Here is a 19345-nt window from a genome sequence, read left to right on the forward strand (position 1 = left end):
ACGGCCCCTTGACCAATGAAATGTATTCAAAATAGCTTTATCATCAAAAGTCTTAAGTCCATTGGCTCTCAAAGCAGTCGGTCAAACCCTGTATCTCCACTCTCCTCATCTTCACTTTTCTAAGGAGATTTTGGTTCATGTTTGAGTACAGTTGCCAGATATGATCAGAGATAAGTTGCACTTTAATCAATGTAATGTTATATCTTTCTGGAATAAGACAAATATTTCTTAGAGATAAAACTGCTGTTGATATTGTGTTTTGAGGGAAAGTGCAAATGAAATGGCTAGGTAGCTAGCTCAATAGATTTGCGTAACCCAATCAATTGTTATTGAATCTGACAGACAAAGTTTAATCTCCCCATGTTTTTAGCTCATAAATGACCTCTGCTTGTTTAAGAGTGAACAGATGGATCAGATGTCCGTGGCAGTTGCTAGCTAACTACTAGCTATCATGTCATCAGCAAGGTTACCGCTAGTATAAGAATATTTTGAAGATAAATACACAACGCAGAGGATGAGAGGATGAGCGTACTAATGGTCAATAGGGAATTGTCAATGTAAATAGGAGTTGGGTTTCAGTTCAACAGCTGTTTAGAATCTGTGGAATGTCACTCCTGAACTCAGAGCTACGTGTGCTATGTGTGCTATGGTCTGTACATTGAGTTTGAAGCAGGATCCTTGTTATTTGGCCATTGGCCCAGTTATATTATTAGGACTTCTGATTGGTCAACCCCAGGTTAGGGTGGGGGGTTATAAATGACATACTATTTCTTTGCTCTGTGGAGAAAAGCTGAGGACAGGGGAGACTGAACATCTACAGTGCCTTGCAAAAGTATTCATCCCCCTTGATATTTTTCCTATTTTGTTGCATTACAACTTGTAATTTAAATGGGTTTTTAATTGGATTTCATGTAATGGACATACACAAAATAGTCCAAATTGGTGAAGTGAAATTAAAAAAATTATCTGTTTAAATGTATTTATTTTTAAGTAAAAGTGCTCCGTGCATATGTATTCACCCCCTTTTCTCTGAAGCCCCTAAATAAGATCTGGTGCAACCAATTACCTTCAGAAGTCACATAATTAGTTAAATAAAGTCCAACTGTGTGCAATCTAAGTGTCACATGCTCTGTCACATTATCTCAGTATATATACACCTGTTCTGAAAGGCCCCAGAGTCTTCAACATCACTAAGCAAGGGGTACCACGGAGCAAGCGGCACCATGAAGACCAAGGAGCTCTCCAAACAGGTCAGGGATAAAGTTGTGGAGAAGTACAGATCAGGGTTGGGTTATAAAAAAACATCCGGAAATTTTGAACATCCCACGGAGCACCATTAAATCCATTATAAAAAATTTAAAGAATATGGCACCACAACAAACCTGCCAAGAGAGGGCCGCCCACCAAAACTCACAGACCAGGCAAAGAGGGCATTAATCAGAGAGGCAACAAAGAGACCAAAGATAACCCTGAAGGAGCTGCAAAGCAGAGATTGGAGTATCTGTCCATAGGACCACTTTAAGCCGTACACTCCACAGAGCTGGGCTTTACGGAAGAGTGGCCAGTGACAGCTCAGACGAGGAACATAAACATAAGGAAAATGTCAGTATTTAGGCAGCTCCGGATTTCTTTCGAAAATAGAAATTGTTGATATTAAAATGGCAATGATGAAGTACTGAAATCGATTAGCATTCTACATTGCCACTGAATGATGTAGCTAATTTATTTAAAATGGTTGTATTGATAGTGTTTCTCTTATTTGAAATGTTTAAGACAACAGGCATCAAAGAGCAGAGCAGACAACAGCAGAGCAGAGAAGTACCAAACAGGGGTCAGAAGAGCAGTGCACTACAGGATGGTCAACAACAGAGCAGGGAGCTACTAGAGGGTCAACAACAGAGCAGGGAGCTACAGGATGGTCAACAACAGAGCAGGGAGCTACTAGAGGGTCAACAACCGAGCAGGGAGCTACAGGATGGTCAACAACAGAGCAGGGAACTACTAGAGGGTCAACAACAGAGCAGGGAGCTACAGGATGGTCAACAACCGAGCAGGAAGCTACAGGATGGTCAACAACCGAGCAGGGAGCTACAGGATGGTCAACAACCGAGCAGGAAGCTACTAGAGGGTCAACAACCGAGCAGGGAGCTACAGGATGGTCAACAACCGAGCAGGGAGCTACAGGATGGTCAACAACAGAGCAGGGAGCTACAGGATGGTCAACAACCGAGCAGGGAGCTACTAGAGGGTCAACAACCGAGCAGGGAGCTACTAGAGGGTCAACAACAGAGCAGGGAGCTACAGGATGGTCAACAACCGAGCAGGAAGCTACTAGAGGGTCAACAACCGAGCAGGGAGCTACAGGATGGTCAACAACCGAGCAGGAAGCTACAGGATGGTCAACAACAGAGCAGGGAGCTACTAGAGGGTCAACAACCAAGCAGGGAGCTACAGGATGGTCAACAACAGAGCAGGGAGCTACAGGATGGTCAACAACCGAGCAGGGAGCTACTAGAGGGTCAACAACCGAGCAGAAAGCTACAGGATGGTCAACAACAGAGCAGGGAGCTACTAGAGGGTCAACAACCGAGCAGGGAGCTACTAGAGGGTCAACAACCGAGCAGGGAGCTACTAGAGGGTCAACAACCGAGCAGGAAGCTACTAGAGGGTCAACAACCGAGCAGGAAGCTACAGGATGGTCAACAACCGAGCAGGGAGCTACAGGATGGTCAACAACCGAGCAGGGAGCTACAGGATGGTCAACAACCGAGCAGGGAGCTACAGGATGGTCAACAACAGAGCAGGGAGCTACTAGAGGGTCAACAACCGAGCAGGGAGCTACTAGAGGGTCAACAACCGAGCAGGGAGCTACAGGATGGTCAACAACAGAGCAGGGAGCTACAGGATGGTCAACAACCGAGCAGGAAGCTACTAGAGGGTCAACAACCGAGCAGGAAGCTACTAGAGGGTCAACAACCGAGCAGGAAGCTACAGGATGGTCAACAACCGAGCAGGGAGCTACAGGATGGTCAACAACCGAGCAGGGAGCTACAGGATGGTCAACAACAGAGCAGGGAGCTACTAGAGGGTCAACAACCGAGCAGGGAGCTACTAGAGGGTCAACAACCGAGCAGGGAGCTACTAGAGGGTCAACAACCGAGCAGGAAGCTACTAGAGGGTCAACAACTGAGCAGGAAGCTACTAGAGGGTCAACAACAGAGCAGGGAGCTACAGGATGGTCAACAACCGAGCAGGGAGCTACAGGATGGTCAACAACCGAGCAGGAAGCTACTAGAGGGTCAACAACCGAGCAGGGAGCTACTAGAGGGTCAACAACAGAGCAGGGAGCTACAGGATGGTCAACAACCGAGCAGGAAGCTACTAGAGGGTCAACAACCGAGCAGGGAGCTACTAGAGGGTCAACAACAGAGCAGGGAGCTACAGGATGGTCAACAACCGAGCAGGAAGCTAATAGAGGGTCAACAACCGAGCAGGGAGCTACTAGAGGGTCAACAACAGAGCAGGGAGCTACAGGATGGTCAACAACCGAGCAGGAAGCTACAGGATGGTCAACAACAGAGCAGGGAGCTACTAGAGGGTCAACAACCAAGCAGGGAGCTACAGGATGGTCAACAACAGAGCAGGGAGCTACAGGATGGTCAACAACCCGAGCAGGGAGCTACTAGAGGGTCAACAACCGAGCAGAAAGCTACAGGATGGTCAACAACAGAGCAGGGAGCTACTAGAGGGTCAACAACCGAGCAGGGAGCTACTAGAGGGTCAACAACCGAGCAGGGAGCTACAGGATGGTCAACAACAGAGCAGGGAGCTACAGGATGGTCAACAACCGAGCAGGAAGCTACTAGAGGGTCAACAACCGAGCAGGAAGCTACTAGAGGGTCAACAACCGAGCAGGAAGCTACAGGATGGTCAACAACCGAGCAGGGAGCTACAGGATGGTCAACAACCGAGCAGGGAGCTACAGGATGGTCAACAACAGAGCAGGGAGCTACTAGAGGGTCAACAACCGAGCAGGGAGCTACTAGAGGGTCAACAACCGAGCAGGGAGCTACTAGAGGGTCAACAACCGAGCAGGAAGCTACTAGAGGGTCAACAACTGAGCAGGAAGCTACTAGAGGGTCAACAACAGAGCAGGGAGCTACAGGATGGTCAACAACCGAGCAGGGAGCTACAGGATGGTCAACAACCGAGCAGGAAGCTACTAGAGGGTCAACAACCGAGCAGGGAGCTACTAGAGGGTCAACAACAGAGCAGGGAGCTACAGGATGGTCAACAACCGAGCAGGAAGCTACTAGAGGGTCAACAACCGAGCAGGGAGCTACTAGAGGGTCAACAACAGAGCAGGGAGCTACAGGATGGTCAACAACTGAGCAGGAAGCTACTAGAGGGTCAACAACCGAGCAGGGAGCTACTAGAGGGTCAACAACAGAGCAGGGAGCTACAGGATGGTCAACAACCGAGCAGGAAGCTACTAGAGGGTCAACAACCGAGCAGGGAGCTACTAGAGGGTCAACAACCGAGCAGGAAGCTACAGGATGGTCAACAACCGAGCAGGGAGCTACTAGAGGGTCAACAACTGAGCAGGGAGCTACAGGATGGTCAACAACAGAGCAGGGAGCTACAGGATGGTCAACAACAGAGCAGGGAGCTACAGGGTGGTCAACAACCAAGCAGGGAGCTACTAGAGGGTCAACAACCGAGCAGGGAGCTACAGGATGGTCAACAACAGAGCAGGGAGCTACAGGATGGTCAACAACAGAGCAGGGAGCTACAGGATGGTCAACAACCGAGCAGGGAGCTACAGGATGGTCAACAACAGAGCAGGGAGCTACTAGAGGGTCAACAACCGAGCAGGGAGCTACTAGAGGGTCAATAACCGAGCAGGGAGCTACAGGATGGTCAACAACAGAGCAGGGAGCTACTAGAGGGTCAACAACCGAGCAGGGAGCTACTAGAGGGTCAACAACCGAGCAGGGAGCTACTAGAGGGTCAACAACCGAGCAGGGAGCTACTAGAGGGTCAACAACCGAGCAGGGAGCTACAGGATGGTCAACAACAGAGCAGGGAGCTACAGGATGGTCAACAACAGAGCAGGGAGCTACAGGATGGTCAACAACAGAGCAGGGAGCTACTAGAGGGTCAACAACCGAGCAGGAAGCTACAGGATGGTCAACAACAGAGCAGGGAGCTACTAGAGGGTCAACAACCGAGCAGGGAGCTACTAGAGGGTCAACAACCGAGCAGGAAGCTACAGGATGGTCAACAACCGAGCAGGGAGCAACTGGACGCTCAACGACAGAGCAGGGAGCTACTAGAGGGTCAACAACAGAGCAGGGAGAGCAGGGAGGTACAGGAGGGTCAACAGCCAGAGCAGGGAGAGCAGGGAGCTACTGGAGGGTCAACAGCAGAGCAGGGAGAGCAGGGAGGTACAGGAGGGTCAACAGCCAGAGCAGGGAGAGCAGGGAGCTACTGGAGGGTCAACAGCAGAGCAGGGAGAGCATGGGAGGTACAGGAGGGTCAACAGCAGAGCAGGGAGAGCAGGGAGGTACAGGAGGGTGAAGAGCCAGAGCAGGGAGAGCAGGGAGCTACTGGAGGGTCAACAGCAGAGCAGGGAGAGCAGGGAGGTACAGGAGGGTCAACAGCAGAGCAGGGAGAGCAGGGAGGTACAGGAGGGTGAAGAGCCAGAGCAGGGAGAGCAGGGAGAGCAGGGAGCTACAGGATGGTCAACAACAGAGCAGGGAGCTACAGGATGGTCAACAACCGAGCAGGGAGCTACTAGAGGGTCAACAACCGAGCAGGGAGCTACTAGAGGGTCAACAACCGAGCAGGGAGCTACTAGAGGGTCAACAACCGAGCAGGGAGCTACTAGAGGGTCAACAACCGAGCAGGGAGCTACAGGATGGTCAACAACAGAGCAGGGAGCTACAGGATGGTCAACAACAGAGCAGGGAGCTACAGGATGGTCAACAACAGAGCAGGGAGCTACTAGAGGGTCAACAACCGAGCAGGAAGCTACAGGATGGTCAACAACAGAGCAGGGAGCTACTAGAGGGTCAACAACCGAGCAGGGAGCTACTAGAGGGTCAACAACCGAGCAGGAAGCTACAGGATGGTCAACAACCGAGCAGGGAGCAACTGGACGCTCAACGACAGAGCAGGGAGCTACTAGAGGGTCAACAACAGAGCAGGGAGAGCAGGGAGGTACAGGAGGGTCAACAGCCAGAGCAGGGAGAGCAGGGAGCTACTGGAGGGTCAACAGCAGAGCAGGGAGAGCATGGAGGTACAGGAGGGTCAACAGCCAGAGCAGGGAGAGCAGGGAGCTACTGGAGGGTCAACAGCAGAGCAGGGAGAGCATGGGAGGTACAGGAGGGTCAACAGCAGAGCAGGGAGAGCAGGGAGGTACAGGAGGGTGAAGAGCCAGAGCAGGGAGAGCAGGGAGCTACTGGAGGGTCAACAGCAGAGCAGGGAGAGCAGGGAGGTACAGGAGGGTCAACAGCAGAGCAGGGAGAGCAGGGAGGTACAGGAGGGTGAAGAGCCAGAGCAGGGAGAGCAGGGAGAGCAGGGAGCTACTGGAGGGTCAACAGCAGAGCAGGGAGAGCAGGGAGGTACAGGAGGGTCAACAGCAGAGCAGGGAGAGCAGGGAGGTACAGGAGGGTGAAGAGCCAGAGCAGGGAGAATAGGGAGCTACTGGAGGGTCAACAGCAGAGCAGGGAGAGCAGGGAGGTACAGGAGGGTCAACAGCAGAGCAGGGAGGTACAGGAGGGTCAACAGCCAGAGCAGGGAGAGCAGGGAGCTACTGGAGGGTCAACAGCAGAGCAGGGAGAGCATGGGAGGTACAGGAGGGTCAACAGCAGAGCAGGGAGAGCAGGGAGGTACAGGAGGGTCAACAGCAGAGCAGGGAGAGCAGGGAGGTACAGGAGGGTGAAGAGCCAGAGCAGGGAGAGCAGGGAGCTACTGGAGGGTCAACAGCAGAGCAGGGAGAGCAGGGAGGTACAGGAGGGTCAACAGCAGAGCAGGGAGAGCAGGGAGGTACAGGAGGGTGAAGAGCCAGAGCAGGGAGAGCAGGGAGCTACTGGAGGGTCAACAGCAGAGCAGGGAGAGCAGGGAGGTACAGGAGGGTCAACAGCAGAGCAGGGAGAGCAGGGAGGTACAGGAGGGTGAAGAGCCAGAGCAGGGAGAGCAGGGAGCTACAGGAGGGTCAACAGCAGAGCAGGGAGAGCAGGGAGAGCAGGGAGGTACTGGACACTCAACAACAGAGCAGGGAGAGCAGGGAGCTAAAGGGGGGTCAACAGCAGAGCAGAGAGAGCAGGGAGGTGCAGGAGGGTCAACAACAGAGCAGGGAGAGCAGGGAGCTACTAGAAGGTCAACAACAGAGCAGGGAGCTACTAGAGGGGAAACAACAGAGCAGGGAGCTACAGAAGGGTCAACAACAGAGCAGGGAGAGCAGGGAGCTACAGGAGGGTCAACAACAGAGCAGGAGGTTACAGAGCAGGGAGCTACAGGAGAGTCAACAACAGAGCAGGGAGCTACAGGAGGGTCAACAACCGAGCAGGGAGCTACAGATCAGGGAGCATGCTAGAGTGGCTAATGCTACTTCCGGATGTTGCTGCACGCGATAGTCAACATCCAGGACTAGCAATCCTAGGTATTAACCACTTTAGCATGCTGGAGGAAAATTGTGTTTCATAAAGAATGTTCGCATATTTTCCCAGTTTCGTTCCACCTTCTCGCTATTAAATAGAGTTAAGAAGGAAATCAACGCCTTTGCAGCCTGAATGAATAATTTTTTTATGTACAAACCGGTCCACGGGGATAGGAGTGTATAGTCGGCTGCATACAATGCCTTTGGACAGTAAGATGAAAGGACTCAATACTACCATCTGCTGACATTTGGGCTAGCTACAGCCTGGAGTGTGCGCCTGGATTTTTGGGAATAAGCAAAGTGAGTAATTCAACTGCAATTGCAATGATTGATTGTAAAGTACAACAAATGGTGTTTTAGTTAATCATTAGAATGCCTACACACTTTATAAATGATTCACATGATTAATATTTCATGCTTGTCAGTTAATGGAGAATTAATGCAGAAATGTCAATGTGTTTACTAGTGCAGACACGGCCCTGTCACGATCGTCGTAATGAGCGGACCAAGGCGCAGCGTGAGTTGAGTTCCACATACTTTATTACACAGTGAAACGACAAAAACAATAAACATAACCCGAACGTGAAAGCCGTAGTGCTAAACACACTAACACAAACAATATCCCACAACAATATCCCACAAAACAGGTGGGAACAAAGGACAACTTAACCTGTTATGGCTAGGGGGCAGTATTTTCACGGCTGGATAAAAAACGTACCCGATTTAATCTGGTTACTACTCCTGCCCAGTAACTAGAATATGCATATAATTATTGGCTTTGGATAGAAAACACTCCAAAGTTTCTAAAACTGTTTGAATGGTGTCTGTGAGTATAACAGAACTCAAATGGCAGGTCAAAACCTGAGAGATTCCTTTACAGGAAGTGGCCTGTCTGACCATTTCTTGAACTTCTTTGCCATCTCATTCAATTACAAAGGATCTCTGCTCTAACGTGACACTTCCTACGTCTTCCATAGGCTCTCAGAGCCCGGGAAAAAACAGAATGTCGTCATCCCAGCCCCAGGCTGAAACACATTATCGCCTTTCTCAAGTGGCCGATCAAGGGACTGTGGGCTTAGGCGCGTGCCCTGGCCGCCCCCGTCTTTGTGATTTTTCCTCTGTTTGCCGAAAAGGAGATTCCCGGTCGGAATATTATCGCTTTTTTACGAGATAAATTGCATAAAAATTTATTTTAAACAGCGGTTGACATGCTTCGAAGTACGGTAATGGAATATTTAGAATTTTTTTGTAACGAATTGCGCCATGCGCACGACCCTGATATACCATTTCGGATAGTTTCTGGAACGCACGAACAAAACGCCGCTATTCGGATATAACTATGGATTATTTGGGACCAAACCAACATTTGTTATTGAAGTAGCAGTCCTGGGAGTGCATTCTGACGAAGACAACAAAGGTAATAACATTTTTGTAATAGTAAATCTGATTTTGGTGAAGGCTAAACTTGCCGGGTGTCTAAATAGCTAGCCCGTGATGGCTGGGCTATGTACTTAGAATATTGCAAAATGTGCTTTCACCAAAAAGCTATTTTAAAATCGGACATATCGAGTGCATAGAGGAGTTCTGTATCTATAATTCTTAAAATAATTGTTATGCTTTTTGTGAATGTTTATCGTGAGTAATTTAGTAAATTGTTAGTAAATTCCCCGGAAGTTTGCGGGGGGTATGCTAGTTCTGAACGTCACATGCTAATGTAAAAAGCAGTTTTTTGATATAAATATGAACTTGATTGAACAAAACATGCATGTATTGTATAACATAATGTCCTAGGTGTGTCATCTGATGAAGATCATCAAAGGTTAGTGCTGCATTTAGCTGTCTTCTGGGTTTTTGTGACATTATATGCTAGCTTGAAAAATGGCTGTCTGATTATTTCTGGCTGGGTACTCTGCTGACATAATCTAATGTTTTGCTTTCGCTGTAAAGCCTTTTTGAAATCGGACAGTGTGGTTAGATAAAGGAGAGTCTTGTCTTTAAAATGCTGTGAAATAGTCATATGTTTGAAAAATTGAAGTTTTTGTATTTTTGAGGAATTTGTAATTCGCGCCACGCCTATCACTGGATATTGGAGCAGGTGTTCCGCTAGCGGAACGTCTAGATTTAAGTATGATCCCCAATTAGAGACAACGATAATCAGCTGCCTCTAATTGGGATCCACACTAAAATACCAACATAGAAATATAACGACTAGAACACCCCTGAGTCACGCCCTGACCTAAAGCACCATAGAGAACCCAGAGGCCTCTCTATGGTTAGGGCATGACAGGCCCGTTCTAATCAATGATAAAAACATTAAGAAATTGCTACATAAAAGTGTGCAAAAGCGTTTATTAGTATTATTTGAATTTGTTTGTAAAATAGCAATTATTTGTTGATGTGTGAATATCTGATTTGTTGGCAATTCGTTTTTTCTCGGTCCCAGCTTTGATGCACCTGTACTGACCTCGCCTCGCAGTGGCTCGGGTGGTTGTTGTCCTTGATGATCTTTTTGGCCTTCCTGTGACATCGGGTGGTGTAGGTGTCCTGGAGGGCAGGTAGTTTGCCCCCGATCATGTGTTGTGCACATATAAAGTGTGCAAAACTCTATTATAACTGTTTATTATTATTATTATTATTATTTGTATTTTTTGGTATAATAGCAATTATTTGGTGATGTGTGAATATCTGATTTGTTGACAATTCCTTTTTTTCACTTCCTGAAAAGTTGCCTTTTTTTGATATGAGGTTATGATCTCATTCCAAGGAGAACCGAGTGTCTGCGGGTTTTCGCTCCTCCCTTGTCCTTGGTTGATGAATTAAGGTCACTAATTAGTAAGGAACTCCCCTCACCTGGTTGTCTAGGTCTTGATTGAAAGAAAAAAACAAAAACCAGCAGACACTAGGCCCTTCATAGAATGAGTTTGACACCCCTGGTGGTTTAAGATAAAAGCGGAATTAGCTGACACGGCAGTATGAGTGGGTCCTAAAGCTCAGAATAGGGTAATGAAAGGAGAAGTTAAGACAGAGGAAAAGTCTGTCTGTCAGAGGCAGAGAGGTTAGAAAGGAACATATGGCCAAGAGTTCGGTCTAAGCACAATTTAGAAGAAGTAAGTCAAAGATAAAGATTGTTAATGATCTTGACTTCCAAACTGACAAAATAGCCCAGCTGCAAGAAGGGTAGACAGAATACACTTTTTCATTTATTTTAATACCTTAATACCTTTTTTCACACCTTTTCTCCACAGTTTTGTGATATCCAATTGGTAGTTACAGCCTTGTCTCATCGCTGCAACTCCCGTACGGACTTGGGAGAGGTGAAGGTCAAAAGCCATGCGTCCTCCAAAACATGACCCTGCCAAGCTGCACTACTTCTTGACACACTGCTCGCTAAACCCGGAAGCCAGCCGCACCATTGTGTCGGAGGAAACACCGCACAACTGGCCACCGCGTCAGCGTGCAGGCGCCCAGCCCGCCACAGGAGTCGGTAGAGCACGATGGGACAAGGACAACCTCTAGTTTTTACTTGTTGATGGCTACTTCCCAGTAAGGGGACTTATACAGATGTATTTTGGACGTCTTATTTTGGTCCTGACTGGACCAGCCTTATTTGTTTGGTGCGGTCCGGACTGGCTTTGATATCATTGTCCATGGACGGGATTCTAAAACACTGCTACGAAAAAGTGGTAGTTGTATCGAAATGGCGTGTTTTAGGGAATCTCATCCCCGCACGTTGATTTATAGATATCTATGTTTGGTTCAGATTTGGTACGATCCGAACTGGCCTTGATTTGGCCCAAACATCTACTGTATGTTTGGTTTAGATTTGGTCTGGTCCCCGTTCCATGTAATTGATATATTCCAGAGCTAGCACATCTGATTGTAACGCCCTGGCCATAGAGAGGGTTTTTTGTTCTCTATTTTTGGTTAGGCCAGGGTGTGACATGGGTGGGCGTTCTAGGTTTCTTTTTCTATGTTGGTGGTTTTCTTTGTTTCGGCCGTGTATGGCTCTCAATCAGGAACAGGTGTAGATCGTTGTTGCTGATTGGGAGTCATACATAGGCAGCCTGTTTTTCCTTTGGGGTTTGTGGGTGAATGTTTTCTGTTTAGAGTTTGTATCCTGACAGAACTGTTGCTGGTCGTTCTTTTTGTTTTCTTTTTGTATAGTGTTCTTTCGGTCATTAAAAACCTTACAAGATGAACACATCCTCCGCTGCAACTTGGTCTCATTCTGACGACGACCGTTACACTGATTAAATTTGTCAACTCATCCTCAAGCTCCTGAATCTCAGCTAGTTGTTGTAAGATGAATGCACTAACTGTAAGAGTATCTGCTAAATTACTAAAATGTAAACATAGAGTACAACAGAGTACAGCACATAACAGAGTATAGCACATAACAGTACAGTAAAAAAAAAGTAGAGAAATTATTTGCAACATTCATTCAGAACAGAAAATGAACCTGATTCCAATTTCCGGAAAAGACTCACTGTCAACGTCGGGACAATACGTACTTTCAACGTCCAGAAAATACATACTTTCAACATCCGTAAAATATGTATTTTAAACTTCCTGAAAAGACGTCTTTTCACCTTTCATTCAGAACCTAGAATGAACCTAACTTCAACATCTGGAAAATACGTAATTTTGCTTACTGGGTTGAGACTTTTGGGAACACACTGAAAAGTAACTTGACACTGTTGATCAGTTGTCTGTCTCCTGTGTTGATCTAACTAATTAGCTAGCTAGCATATGTACACTCACAGCAATGTACAGATAATATTTAAATCCATGTGTTTGTTTGTGGCCTTTTATAAAGACAGAGCCCCAATTTTCCCTTGTCATAAGAGTTTGAAAATGACAACTGCTTTCTAAATCTTGCGACCGACATCCCCATATGATAAAATAAACGGTACCAAACCAAAAACATGAATCTGTTTAAAGCAATCCATTTAGTGTAAATCTTGATGACTATAAACTTTTAAGGTAAATGCGATGAGTACTATAACTTCACTCAATTGTATGCCGTGAAAGTGGGAGCTTGTGTAAGGCACTAACACAAACTGTCGACATCAGGGAAATTAGCAGATTATAAAATAATTCAATATGTCAAAAATAATTCTGTTTTGGATGATAGTTAATGTTGCCCACTCAAATTAAAAAAAAATCTAACATTTAGAGAGTTTAGAAATGCTCCTAAACATACTTGAAACTAGTAGCTCCAGACTAGAGCTTCCATAGTCTGCCTGAATGTTTGATGTCCCTAATAGTATAGTTATCTTTACAATACATTAACGGTAAAAGGGACCCATGCCTTTTCCTGCTTCTATGAGAGACTCAGTGTCTTTCTAATCTAAATGCTGTAACAGTGACAAGGCATTCAATTGCGACAGAGAAGGACTGAGGCAAAATGAAGCCTGATCGCTTAACTGACTGTGTTCTAATGAGAACACAACATGACATGAGACCGAGTGGGAGAAATGGAAAGGAGGAAATGTTCTATAGCAATACTACAAACAATGTCCTGCATGGAAAACAACTAAGCAATTTAATACGGTTAATGTTTGGCCAAATCAGGGAACTTGGTGAGATAATGTTCAAAGAAAGCTTTTTTGTTGTTGCAGTTTTATGAAAGTCTTTCTAATCTTAATACATGAGTAATGTACTGTAGTGTGGATAATCCCAGCAGAATATTATAAATTCCTTTTCTCCTACTTGGTTTTACAAGTTTATCAACTTTCAAAGCAGCATAAATTAATAAACGGTAAAAAAAAAAAAAAAGATCATCTCACATGGAAGTGTTGAGTAACGTGTTGCAATCAGACTTTAGCCTTTAATCATATATGGTAACATGGCAAACAAGCCATTGAGTCATTGCCACCAGCTCAGACCGCCCCTCCATATTACTTCAATGCACACCAGTGCAACATATTTGGATTAATCCATTTAACTGTGACCATGGTAAGAATGTTTTTTTCATTGCATTTGTTATTTTGTATTCATATTCTGATTATTTTCTTTGCCTAATGTGTCACTGGGGGTCTGAGAAACGGACTGTTTGTGTGTGCTTATTTGGCATATGACTTTATTGTCTCAAGTGTTTTTGTCTAAACGGTTTATTAGGACAAGCTTTAGTAAACATTAAGTAAGGTGCAACCATCATATTTTCTAAATGTAGACCTAAAGCAGTGAAAGATACAGAGGTATTTGAGCATATATGTAAAGATATCTGAGGAAATCTATACAAACACAGATAGAAGACAATGAATCCAGCACAATGAAGATCTTGGATATTGATGACGACATGTATGTCAAGCCCAGAACAAGACATGGCTTTCAATATTCAGGTATCAACGCGCACACACACACACACACACACACACAAACACACAAACACACAGTGTCTGTGTTTGAGTCTTATGATGGTGGGGTTAAGTTGAAAGCAAATAATGAATTTCTGTCATCTAAAATAAAAATGAACAATAAATGTTGGTGCAAAGATTGTATGAAAACATCTTGTGATTCAGTACATTTTCAGTGGTGGAAGAGATCATTCGGAGTTCCTGCACTGTGTCTTGGATTGCTGTGTATTCTCCTACTGGCTGGGATCATAGGCATGGGTATCAGCTGTAAGTTTAGTATGTTTTCACTGGGATCATAGGCATGGGTGTCAACTGTAAGTTTAGTATGTTTTCACTGGGATCATAGGCATGGGTGTCAACTGTAAGTTTAGTATGTTTTCACTGGGATCATAGGCATGGGTATCAACTGTAAGTTTAGTATGTTTTAACTGGGATCATAGGCATGGGTGTCAACTGTAAGTTTAGTATGTTTTAACTGGGATCATAGGCATGGGTGTCAACTGTAAGTTTAGTATGTTTTCACTGGGATCATAGGCATGGGTGTCAACTGTAAGTTTAGTATGTTTTAACTGGGATCATAGGCATGGGTATCAGCTGTAAGTTTAGTATGTTTTAACTGGGATCATAGGCATGGGTATCAGCTGTAAGTTTAGTTTGTTTTAACTGGGATCATAGGCATGGGTGTCAACTGTAAGTTTAGTATGTTTTAACTGAAGCAATCATCAGTGACATAATCATTGATTAATATTTTATCTGTTCCCTTAGTCACTGGTCAACATTACTGTGATGAAAGTGACCAGCTACAAACCAGTAATAACAACCTGATTAAAGTGATAGACCAGCTACAGACCAGTTATAACAACCTGACTAAAGAGAGAGACCAGCTACAGACCAGTTATAACAACCTGACTAAAGAGAGAGACCAGCTACAGACCAGTTATAACAACCTGACTAAAGTGAGAGACCAGCTACAGACCAGTTATAACAACCTGACTAAAGTGAGAGACCAGCTACAGACCAGTTATAACAACCTGACTAAAGAGAGAGACCAGCTACAGACCAGTTATAACAACCTGACTAAAGTGATAGACCAGCTACAGACCAGTAATAATATACTGACTAAAGAGAGAGACCACCATCAGAGGGAGACAGAAAAGCTGAAGGTCAAAGGTAACATTTCAATTTACTGAACTATTGGAAATTACAGTCTGTATTACATAATACAATAACAACTACAGTGGTGGGAAAAAGTATTTGATCCCCTGCTGATTTTGTATGTTTGCCCACTGATAAAGAAAGGATCAGTCTATAATTTTAATGGTAGGTTTATTTGAACAGTGAGAGACAGAATAACAACAGAAAAATCCAGAAAAACGCATGTCAAAAATGTTATAAATAACGCTAGCGTTAGCTACTCTACCTGTAGACTTCCAGTCATTGTGCTAACAATAGTTAGCATTGGCTTGTGAAACTACCTCTAACTTCCTTCATACTGGACACAGAGACATAAAAAGGGTTTCCATGGGTTCATCTGACTCTGGGGAAGTAAAGGGTGTAGCGTTCTAAATAATAACAAGTCTGAAATATTTAAAGTGAAACCTTTGCTGTCGCAAGCCACATGAATTAGCATAACATTTTAAAGACTCAATGCCAACGATACACAATGGTAGACATTTAAAATGCTACTGCAGTTTAACCATTCCAGCTACAAACATAAAAACAACTTTAACATTTCATAAAATGTATAAATGATAACTATTTACATTTGCATAAAATCACCCACAACAGTATTAGTAACTCTTGAACCCTTCAAGTTACAGACACCACATCAACTATCACGTCTTCAGGCTATAAATCAATCAATCACTCAATTAATCAACTTACTTTTCAATTATAACCAGTCATTACCATTACTACTGCAGTCACTATCACTACTATAACGTATTTCACAACCATAAATACAAGCTAGCAAGCACACACATTTGAATAACCGGCTCCGCTGCTTGTCGAATGGGGCAGGTCTTGCAAACTATTACAGACTACAAAGGGAAGCACAGCCGAGAGCTGCCCAGTGACACGAGCCTACCAGACCATCTAAATCACCTCTATGCTCGAATCAAGGCAAGTAACACTGAAACATGCATGAGAGCACCAGCTGTCCTGGACGACTGTGTGATCACCGCTCTCCATAGCCGATGTGAGTAAGATCTGGCTTCCAACTCTGTCAATCACCGCATTCTTATCGGCAGACTCAATAGCCTTGGCTTCTCAAATGACTGCCTCGCCTACTTCTCAGATAGAGTTCAGTGTGTCACATCGGAGGACCTGTTGTCGGGACCTCTGGCAGTCTCTATGGGGGTGCCACAGGGTTCAATTCTCAGGCCGACTCTTTTCTCTGTATATATCAATGATGTCGCTCTAGCTGCTGGTGATTCTCTGATCCACCTCTACGCAGACGACAGCATTCTGTATACGTCTGGCCCTTCTTCGGACACTGAGTTTAATAACCTCCAAACGAGCTTCAATGCCATACAACACTTCTTCCGTGGCCTCCAACTGCTCTTAAACACTAGTAAAATCAAATGCATGCTTTTCAACTATTCGCTGCCCGCACCCGCCCGCCCGACTAGCATTAGTACTCTGGACGACCTCCTCTACCTCCTTGTTATCAGCTGGTGAATTATTCAGAGGTCCCTAATTCAACAGGGCCCTATTCTTCAAAAAGTCCTGTCAAGCACAAGCTATGCTTACAACAATCAAACAGGTACTTTCTATATTCAAACATTCTTCGCTATGTCCCTGTAGGAAATTTGGCGTTGAATGGAGTGGCCACTCAGTCATCACTGTATAACAATCGCGACGCTTCCGATGCCATTGATGGGAAAAGAAACACAAACTATGGATCCTGCACCCACACTCTGAAAGACAGAAACCCGTGGTGGAGAGTGGACCTGCTGAATGTGTACAGAATAACAGATGTCACCCTCACCAACAGAGGAGACTGCTGTCCTGAGAGGCTTGATGGTGCTGAGATCCGCATCGGTAACTCATTGGAGAACAACGGCATCAACAACCCCAGGTGACACATATAGATGTTGGTACATTTTTATGTCCTGTCTTAAAGGTTTTCTGATATATTGGTCTTCATCCATGCTACTGTAGCTATTCTGTGGCTACATATTTAACAGAGTCAGAATCTGTATGGTACATTATAGAACGTCTTCATTCACTCTGATTACCTCATCTCTTTCTCTCTCCCTCTTTCACTCCATATCTCTCTCTCCATCTTTCTTACTCTCTCTCAGATGTGCCGTCATCTCCCACATTCCAGCAGGAGAAGCCCACACCTTCCAGTGCAATGAGATGGAGGGTCGCTACGTTGTTGTGGTCATCCCTGGCAGGTCAGAATGGCTCACTCTGTGTGAGTTGGAAGTTCATGGTACTCCTGCAGGTAATAATCCGTAACTGTCTTCACTGTTCGCATTCATCATCAAGTAAGGTTTACATTACTTTTATACACTGAGTGTACAAAACATTAAAAACACCTGCTCTTTCCATGACATAGACTGACCTGGTCTCTCTCTGACTAAAGAGACAGACCAGCTACAGACCAGTAATAACAACCTGACTAAAGAGAGAGACCAGCTACAGAGGGAGATAGAAAGGTGACATAGGCGTCGTAAGGATGGGACCAAGGCGCAGCGGGTAAAGTGCTCATACTTAAGCTATTTAAAGATAACACTTAAACAAAATAAACGTACAACGAAAAACAGTTCCATAAGGCAACCAGGCTATACAGAAAATAACCACCCACAAAACACAAGTGAAACAAACCTCAAACTAAATATGGCCTTCAATTAGAGACAACGACAACCAGCTGCCTCTAATTGGAGGTCCTACCAAAAACCCAACATAGAAATAGAAAACTAGATTTAAAGATAGAAATAGAAAACAGAACCCAAACCAAAAACACCAAAACACACACCCCCTGCCACGCCCTGACCAAACTACAATGACAAATAACCCCATTTACTGGTCAGGACGTGACAAAAGGCTGAACAACAAAATCAAAGGTAACTTTTCAATTTGTTGTACTATTGGAGAGGACACTCTCTATTACATAATTTGCCTGTGATAATTCTATAATATTTTAAATAAATGTCATAACTTTTTTGTTCATTATTTAATTAATTTGAATCTTTCAATATAATTGCCATTTTTGTTCCCTTACATGTTGTAATTGTCACGTCCTGGCCAGTATAAGGGTTAATTGTTATTGTAGTTTGGTCAGGACGTGGCAGAGGGTATTTGGTTTATGTGGTTCGGGGTGGTGTTTTTTCTAAAAGGGCATTTGATTTAAGTATTCCGGGGTTTTTGGTCACTGTTCCTTGTTCACGTATTTCTATGTTGATCTAGCTGGTTGTATGTCTATGTTAGGTTAATTGGGGTGGACTTCCAATTGAAGGCAGCTGTGTGGTGTTGCCTTTGATTGGAAGACCTATATTAGTTGGGTGTGTTTGTCTGTGTATTTGTGGGAGATTGTTTCTTGTTTAGTGTGTGTGAGCCTAACAGGACTGTCTAGTAGATCGTGAGTTCGTTTTGTTATTTTGTATGTTCATTTTTGACTTTATTAAATGTTCAAAATGAACTATCTCAACTCTGCTGCATATTGGTCCTCTTTTTCCGACGATGATTTCGCTATACCGTCTGACGACGAAGAAATCCCTGACAGTATTTCTATTATCTATGTAACTGGAAAGTCATTTTCCATGCTGAAAAATTGTGTGACTTGCTTCCTCTCTTTAAAAGTACAGCCAAAGTCAAATATATGAAAATATATTTTCTGATTATTTTGATAGACTACTATATCAACCGTAGTACTTTGGAGTGTGGGGCAGTTAGATTACATCTTTCATCACAAATAACTACATTCAGAATACTACACTTATAAGGAATTCGAAAAATGATCGGCCATTATTTGGGGAGAGAAATATGATGGCACATAGTGGAAGAAGTTTAAACGTTTGTTAAAACTCTTTAGGGATAGGGGGCAGCATTGGGAAGTTTGGATGAAAAGCGTGCCCAGAGTAAACTGCCTGTTACTCAAGCCCAGAAGCTAGAATATGCATTTGGATAGAAAACACTCTAAAGTTTCCAAAACTGTTAAAATAATGTCTGTGGGTATAACAGAACTCATATGACGGGCGAAAACCTGAGAAAAATCCAACCCGGAAGTGGGAATTCTGAGGTTTGTAGTTTTCAAGTGAATGCCTATCGAATATACAGTGTCTGTGGGGTCAGATTGCAATTCCTAAGGCTTCCA

General features: G+C 44.7%; 2 protein-coding genes across 3 annotated transcripts in view; one reads left to right on the top strand and one right to left on the bottom strand.

The window, feature by feature from the left end:
- Positions 1-19345, bottom strand: part of grip2b (glutamate receptor interacting protein 2b) — a 202976-nt gene that overhangs the window by 147831 nt on the left and 35800 nt on the right.
- The window catches only part of LOC106583724 (uncharacterized), a 30383-nt gene continuing 24502 nt past the window's right edge, over positions 13465-19345 (top strand). Inside the window, exons 1-6 of one of the 2 annotated variants that reach the window (XM_082967699.1) lie at positions 13465-13621; positions 13914-14007; positions 14188-14289; positions 14788-15192; positions 16828-17101; positions 17328-17473. In XM_082967699.1, the coding sequence (XP_082823825.1) occupies positions 13619-13621; positions 13914-14007; positions 14188-14289; positions 14788-15192; positions 16828-17101; positions 17328-17473 (1024 nt within the window). In that variant the 5' untranslated portion in view covers positions 13465-13618. The other variant, XM_082967700.1, reaches the window with a different exon arrangement.

This window comes from Salmo salar, chromosome 22 (genome assembly GCF_965601325.2).
Source record: "Salmo salar chromosome 22, fSalSal1, whole genome shotgun sequence".
In the NCBI taxonomy this organism is placed as follows: domain Eukaryota; kingdom Metazoa; phylum Chordata; class Actinopteri; order Salmoniformes; family Salmonidae; genus Salmo; species Salmo salar.